At 49.0% G+C, this 7440-nt stretch overlaps 1 protein-coding gene across 1 annotated transcript; it reads left to right on the top strand.

Annotated features, from left to right (window-relative positions):
- The first annotated feature begins 3731 nt into the window (after positions 1-3731).
- LOC106850298 (inositol 1,4,5-trisphosphate receptor-interacting protein-like 1) lies at positions 3732-5162 on the top strand. The gene has a single exon (XM_014871497.2). The coding sequence runs from the start codon at positions 3732-3734 to the stop codon at positions 5160-5162; it is 1431 nt and encodes a 476-aa protein (XP_014726983.2).
- Positions 5163-7440: the final 2278 nt, after the last annotated feature.

Genomic DNA, 7440 nt, shown 5'->3' with positions numbered 1-7440 from the left:
CCTCGGATAAAGTGCATTTGAGAACCTGATTAATTCTGCTTGCCATTCAATCTTGCACTAAATAAGACATGAAGCTCCAGACACACAAAACCAGCCATTCTTCTGTTCTAACAGTTTGCTGTCAACACAAGACAATAAAATATGAATATTTTAGATTCATAATGCAGACAAATAGGAAATAGGAGCTGTACTGTGCTTCACATGCATGGCTAACTCAGTAATGCTAATGTGATTATCTCACTGAACTTTTGTGCTGTCGCTTAAGGGTAACTTTGCCTTGCTTAGCTGGGGTATATATATTTGTTTCACACAGGCCTAATGTCTTTTTTAAGTTTGTAGAAATAAGAAAGTCATCTGTTACAAGGCAGCAGCCTTTCTTGGCATTAAAGTCTTGGGCATAAAAATCCTAAAAAGATAGAGTTTTTGGTTCTTGAGAAGTAAGGACAGTGGTTAGCAGAACTGCCATCCTGGACTTCAGGCAGCAGATTTTTTCCTGTTTGAGAGATTGATTCACAGAGTCCCTTGGGAAGAAGTGCCAAGGAGTTCAGGAAGGGCAAAGGAGTTCGGGAAGGCTGAAGATTCTTCAAGAAGGAAATCCTAAAGGTGCAGGAGTAGCCTATCTCCAGGTGTTGAAAGCTGGCTGGAACTCAGGAAAAAAAAAAGTTCATGACCTTTTGAAGAAGGGGCAGGCAATTCAGGAGGACTACAGTGATGTTATGAGGTTAGCAGGGTCAAAATTAGAATTGAAATAAGAAAAACTAGAAAAACATCAGAAGTAGAAAAAGCCTAACTGGAACTTTATTTGGCTACTACAGTCAAGAGCAATAAAAGATGTTTCTACAAGTACGAAAGGAGAGCTAAGGAGAATCTTCATCCTTCGCTGAATGTATGTGGAAACACAATGACAAAAGATGAAGAAAAGGCTGAGGTTCTTAATGTCTTTTTTCCCCTCAGTCCTTAATAGTAAGACCAGTTATCTTGTGGGTACCCAGACCCCTGAGCTGAAAGACAGGGACAGGAAAATGGTCAGTGATGTGCTACACTACTCAGACACGAGTCTGTGCAGCCAGATGGGATCCAGAGAAAGATAGTGCAGGAGCTGGCAGAAGCACTCCCTGAGCCCCTTTCAATCATTTACCAGCATAACCCAGGAGGTCCCAGGTGCCTGGAATTTAGCAAATGACACACCAGTCTACAAGAAGGGCTGGAAGGAGGACAGGGGAGCTGCAAGAAAAGAGGGTCCCTGCTCAGCCAAGTTATCCTTCTGCCCTGCTTGCCATTGCCTACTCCTGTGATTTTAAGAGGTGTCTCTTCAAAGAGGACCAGCACTCATAGAGCACAGGACATTCAAAAGCAGGTTCCATGGGGACTTTCTGGACTTGCTCCTTCAGCAGCCGAGAGTCTGTTCTTCCCACAAGCATGGTCAAGGTTTTGCTCACTAAACATTTGTATGGACATTTGACAAAGGGGTTCCACAGACTAAGGGAATGATGGCTGTCTGTATGTCTGTCAGATAAATGGGGAAGGTCTTGGGAAATGGGAGACTTGGCATGATGTAAATGCTCTGGATTAAGGAGTGGATATTGTTCTGTTTTCAGCTGGGGTAAAGTTAATTTGTTTTCAGTAGCTGGTCCAGTGCTGTATTTTGGTTTCAGTATTACAATGGTGTTGGTAACTCACTGGTGTTCTGGTTGGTGCTAAGTGTCTTGTTTATCCAAAATAAAGGACTTTTTCATGCCTTGTGCTCTGCCAGTGAGGAGGTACAAAAACCACAAACCCAAAAAGCTGGGAGGAAGAAGTATAGTTAGGACAGGTAGTCCAAACTGGCCAAAGGGATATCCCATAGGCTGTGATGGCTAGTACATAAAATGTGGGAGTTACCTGGAAGGGGAGCTGATCATTGTTTGGTAAAGGGTCCAGCATCAGTCACTGCATGGTGATCAATTTTATTGTGCACCACTTTTTTTTTTTCCACACTTTGTTCTTACAAATTCTTCTAATTTACTTTCTTTCAATTGTTAAGCCATTCTTATCTAAACATATTGGTTTGCACTTAGATTTCCACCTCCGATTCCACTTTGGTGGGAAAGTAAAAGGGTTTAGGAGTGTGGGGATGGGAGTGGGGAGTGTGGGGTTGGGGATGGGGGTGTAGGGCATGGGAGTGACAGCATTTGAGGTGCTCAGTTGCCAGCTCAGCAGCACCTCATAGCTTCTTTTCCTGAGCTTCCAGCAGAGCGCCACAAGCAGCACCAGGATTCCAGCAATGGCCCAGAACTGCCACTGTAGCCAGGCAGCCCAGAGCACAGGTCCCTGTGAGCCACCAGTCTGCTCCACAGCCTTGTGTTCCAGCTCCTCCAGCATCCACGTCATCTGCTGGCTGAGGAACTCAGAGCGCTGCTGCATGCGCCGCCACGTGTCCCCATCCAGCTCATCATTGACCACCCTGGCGTTCTGGAGGATGGTTTTCACCAGTGTGACCAGGAACATTAGGGCATGGCCTTCAGGAGGACAGAGAGAAGGGTTTGACAGCTCTGCCTTTGTGCTCCATCTCTCAGCCAGGGCAGTCTCTGTCCTGTTGGTGCAGTCACCCTGTCTCAGGCTGGACTAGGACAGCGCTGCCTGCTGCTCTCATTTATACCTGCCCCTCATTGTGACATCCCCTGTGATGTCATTGGCACCAGACATCACAGCCAGGCCAGCCTGCTCCAACACCTCCACATCTTTCTTGTGCTGAGGAGCCAGGCGTGGACACAGGGCTCCAGGTGGGGCGTCCTGAGGGCAGGAGCATCTCCCTCAGCCTGCTGCCCATGTGTCTTCTGAAGCTGCCCATGATTTCACTGGCTTTCTGAGCTGTGAGTGCACACTGTTGGCTCATGGCTACTTTCATCCACAAGAACCTCCAAGTCCTTCTCTGTACCCCACACCCAGAGGTGTCACAAAGGCTCCAAGAGCACCCCCACAAGCACAGAGATCAGTGCCAAGGGAACCAATCCCTTCTCACCCACATCTCAAGGAGCAAAACATCCAAGAATTGCATCATCCAATTTTATGTGTGCCAAGGGTTCAGGGAAACATTGTCCTGCTTTGTAAAGGGAGGCTCTGGGGGCCATTCCAGAGCAGTGGGTCTGCATTTGGTGGGTGTCAGGGCTTTGGTTTCTTGGGGCCATTGTGAGGGTCTGAGCTGGGGTGGGGGTGAAGGGTGGGGCTGGCCTGGCTGTGATGTCTCTGGTGCCAATGACATCACAAGGGATGTCACAAAAAGGGTCATGTAGAAGCAGCACCAGCAGGCAGTGCTGCCCCAGTACAGCAGGCTGGCCTGGCCATGATGTCTGTAGTACAAGTGACATCACAAGGGATGCCACAATGAGCAGCAGGTATAAATGGCAGCAGCAAGCAGCACTGCCCCAGGCTAGCCTGAACAAGCATCAAGTGGACACACATGGCCAGATGCTGTGCTAGATGAGGGCAGGACCACAGACACTGGCACTCAAGAGAGTGCTTCCCACGCTGCATCCAGGGCACAGTCCCTTCCAGGGAGGGGAAAAGGGCACGGTGCCACCACTGGGACTGGGTGCAGGCTTTGCTGCCTGCCAGCTGCCTAGGCCCCTCTCCTTCCTGCCTGCTGTCCCCCATCCCTTCTTCCCTCATTGCCAGCTCCCCTTGTTGCTCTTTTCTTCCTTCTGTCCCTTCTCAGCCCCACTGCACTCCTCTCCGTTCTCCCGCAGGTCATAATGATCATACTACTCCTCCTCTGGCTTGTGCAATGGATCCACCATTACATCAATGTGTACCCAGACCAGGACCTCCACCAGCAGAGGACTCAGATGCTGCAGGAGTTGGTCCACAGGACCGTGGAGCCGAGTGTTGTGTCCTGGGAAGCCGTGCTCTCGACTGCCTTACAGCAATGGCTGTTCTGGGCCATTGCTGGAGCCCTGGTGCTGCTCTTGGCACTCTGCTGGTGGCTTAAGAAAAGCATCTGTGAGGTGAACAGCAGCAGGGACTCAGAGAGTGAAGAAAGTGAGGAAGAAAATCCTGCTGAGATGAATATGATCTGGATCTTTTCAAGACGCTTCCAGTTGTCAGTGCCAAAGCTGGTGTCCAGGAGACGGGTGGTGCAGGAGCTGCTGAGTGACCTTCTCCAAGTCTCCCATAGTCTCTTTTCAGACAGCTTCTTCCCAGTGCTGGAGCCAGTCATTGGGGTGGGCAGTGCCTGTGAAGGATGGAGTCCCTATGAGGAGGAGGATGTTATCTACTGCATGTTTGTGCCCCTGAAGCCTCCCCATGGCCATGCCTTCCACCTGGAACCAGACACCACGGGGGACATGCCACAGACGAGCATGCGCATCCGCGTGGAGCAGGTGTGCACTTGCACTGGGAAACAGCCTGACCAGAGCAAGCTGTGCTTCCTCCACCACTCTGAGCAGGAGCTGAAGAGAAGGCAGGTGACCAGCCTCCTACACACCCTCTGCACTGGCCCTTACCTAGATGGGGAGAAAATTGCCCTCTGGTTCCAGACGTTTGTGATCTCAGCCTGGTCGGTGGTGCCTCAGTCCCGTCACTACAGCATGAAGGTGCTTCCCTCCTGCCGCTCCTGCAAGATGAAGCTGGTGAAAGACTCCGGGAGGAGCCTTTTAGTGGAGATGGTATTCAGTGTGCAGCAAGGTGACTCGGACATCTTCCTGAGTAGCCAGCCTACAGAGGCCCAATTCCCCCCGAGCACGACGTGGCTGGAGAGCTATGCCGTGGCAGAGGCAAAGTTCTTCAGGCAGGTGGCCATGCAGGCTCCACGCCACAGCTGCCACCTCAAATGCCTGCGGCTCTGTGCTCACCTTCTGGAGGGCTCGGGCATTTCTGTCTATGCCTTGAAAACCACGGTCATGCACCTCCTGACCTTGATCCCTCTGTCAGAATGGCAGCACAAGTATCTCCTGATGCGGGTGGATGACACCATGCACTACCTGCGCTGTTGCCTAGAGGAGAAACGCCTCAAGCACTTCTTCTTTGGCAACGAGGACATGCCCGAGGAGATCTCCTTGCCCCCAGACTTCCAAGAGGCACAGCCCCTAAACCTCTTCCAGCACCTGGCACAGGATCCAGCTGCCCAGACTGAGGCATTGAAGAAGTTTGATAAGCTGCAATATCACCTCTACTTTGGGTTCTGAAGGAGACAACTGTAGAACCACAGAACTGTAGAAGAGTAGAATCATTTGGTTTCTACGAAAATACTTCCAATATCATTCTAACCATACTTTGACCTTTTGGGAGCTTTAGTTGATGTAAAGTTTACAACAAATGGTGTGTTTGAACAAACACTGTATCTCTGAGCAACCGTGCATCACCTTGGTGTGGAATGCGGCTGCTCAGCTACCACAGAGCTGGAGATTATTTGGTAGAAGACCTGAGGCAATGGGCTCTGGTTTCTCTGATTCCCTGCCCCACTGTCCACACTCCTGCACTGAGAAAATAGGAGTAATTGGTCACCCTCCACAGCTGTGCTCACTGCCAAGTGGCATTTAATGTTGCTGCCCTCCAGTCACTCCTGAAAATGCCCTTTTTGAGAGAGTCCATTCCTCCTGTGCACTTTACTGGGTACAAAGATGGCAATAAATGATCTATTTCAGCAAACACTTCATCTGTGAGTCTCCCTGCATCACTTTTCCAGGGAGCACTGGCATAGGGTACTGGCTGCTCAGCTGCTGCAGAGCCAGGGAGAGTTTTGCAGAAGAGCTGCCAGGTGGGCTGGATATAGCACTTGAGGACAGAGTGGGCTGTCTGCTTTCAGGATTCCCTCTTGTTGGGGGTTAATCCCAGTAGACAGTTTGGCATCACACGACAATGTAACTATTTTACAATTGAAAGCAAGTAAATTAGAAGAATTTATAAGAATGAAGAGTAAAAGAAAAAATATGAGAGCAAGTGATGCACAATTCAATTGATCACTGCATACTGACCAATGCCAGACCCTTTCCCAAACACCGACTGGCTCCCCTTCCAGGAAAATATATTTTATACAGGCTGGAGCACCTGTTCTGTCAACACAGGCTGAGGAAGCTGGGGTTGCTCATCCTGGAGAAAAGAAGGCTCCAGGGAAACCTCATTGCAGCCTTCCAGTACTTGAAAGGGGGCTTAAAAAAACAAGGGAGAGTGACTTTTTATATGGTCAGAATAGTGTTAGGACAAGGCTGAACAGTTTTGTACTAAAAGAGGAATGTAGGTTGAATGCTAGGAAGAAGCTTTTTGCTGTGATGCTGCTGAGGCCCTGGCCCAGTTTGCCCAGAGCAGCTGTGGCTGCTCGATCCCTGGGAGTGTTCAAGGCCAGGCTGGATGGGGCTCTGAGCTCTGTGTGCACAGCAGAGATGGGGAAGGCTCTGGAACACAAATCTGAGAGAGCTGGGGAGGCGTAGCCTGGAGAAAAGGAGGCTCTGGGGGAACTTCACTGCTCTCCACAACTCCCTGAAAGGTGGTAGCAAGGTAAGGGTCGGCCCTTTCTCCCAGGTAACAAGTTACAGGACAAGAGGAAATGGCCTCAAGTTGCATAGTGGTGGTGGTTTAGATGAGATATTTGGGAAAGGTTTCTTCCTGGAAAGGGTTGTCAAGCACAGGAACAGGCATCCCAGGGATGTGGTGGATTCACCATCCCTGGAAATGTTTAAGAAACACTTCAAATGCCTGGATGTAGCACTTGAGGACATTGGTTGGTGGTGACCAAGGTGGTGGCACTGGGCTGGTGGTTGGGCTTAAAGGTCTTTTCCAGCCTTAACAACTCAATGATTTAGGTACTGTTGTTGTCAAAGGAACCGTCACTATATATCAAAATACATTCACACATTCATATGTGTTATGTGATTATCTCTGACTGCTCAACATTCAGCCTTTACTCTTGCTTGAGGCAAAGCAGCTTGCAGGGAAGCTACTTTTGCCCTTTGTATCTTTCTGCATCAGGTAGGCACTAGAGCAATCTGACTTTTTGCCATAACATCTGATGTCCTCTCTTAATGACATGGTACACTGATGCTGTCTTCCATTTCCAGGGGCCTCTGCACACCATTATTAAAACAATTACACAATTACATGGATTTTTTTTTTTCCCTACTGAAGAACTGCATAGAGGTCTCAAACGATGTTCCAGCTGGGAACATGCTATTAGTCATCACATGAGATAAAAGACTGCTTCCCATATGTCTTCTGATTCTTGCCTCATTTACAGGGCTCTTTGCTTTGGACTCCTGTGCCTTCTATAAGAGGAGAAGAGAAAGGTGGACCTGATGTTCTCCCTGCAAATTTCTGGATGTAGCTAGCCAGCACTGAAGATAACCAAACTATTCCATGCTTTGAAATCCCTCACCAGATCTTGCTGCCTGTGAAACAAAAGAAATATGCACCCTTTTTATGAAAATTATTAATATTAACTGAATAATGAATATCTGTGATTAAAATCCC

Source organism: Sturnus vulgaris, chromosome 6 (assembly GCF_052056855.1).
Source record: "Sturnus vulgaris isolate bStuVul1 chromosome 6, bStuVul1.hap1, whole genome shotgun sequence".
NCBI classification, from domain to species: domain Eukaryota; kingdom Metazoa; phylum Chordata; class Aves; order Passeriformes; family Sturnidae; genus Sturnus; species Sturnus vulgaris.
Note: the sequence above shows the minus strand (reverse complement) of the source record. Positions and strands in the feature narration are given on the sequence as shown.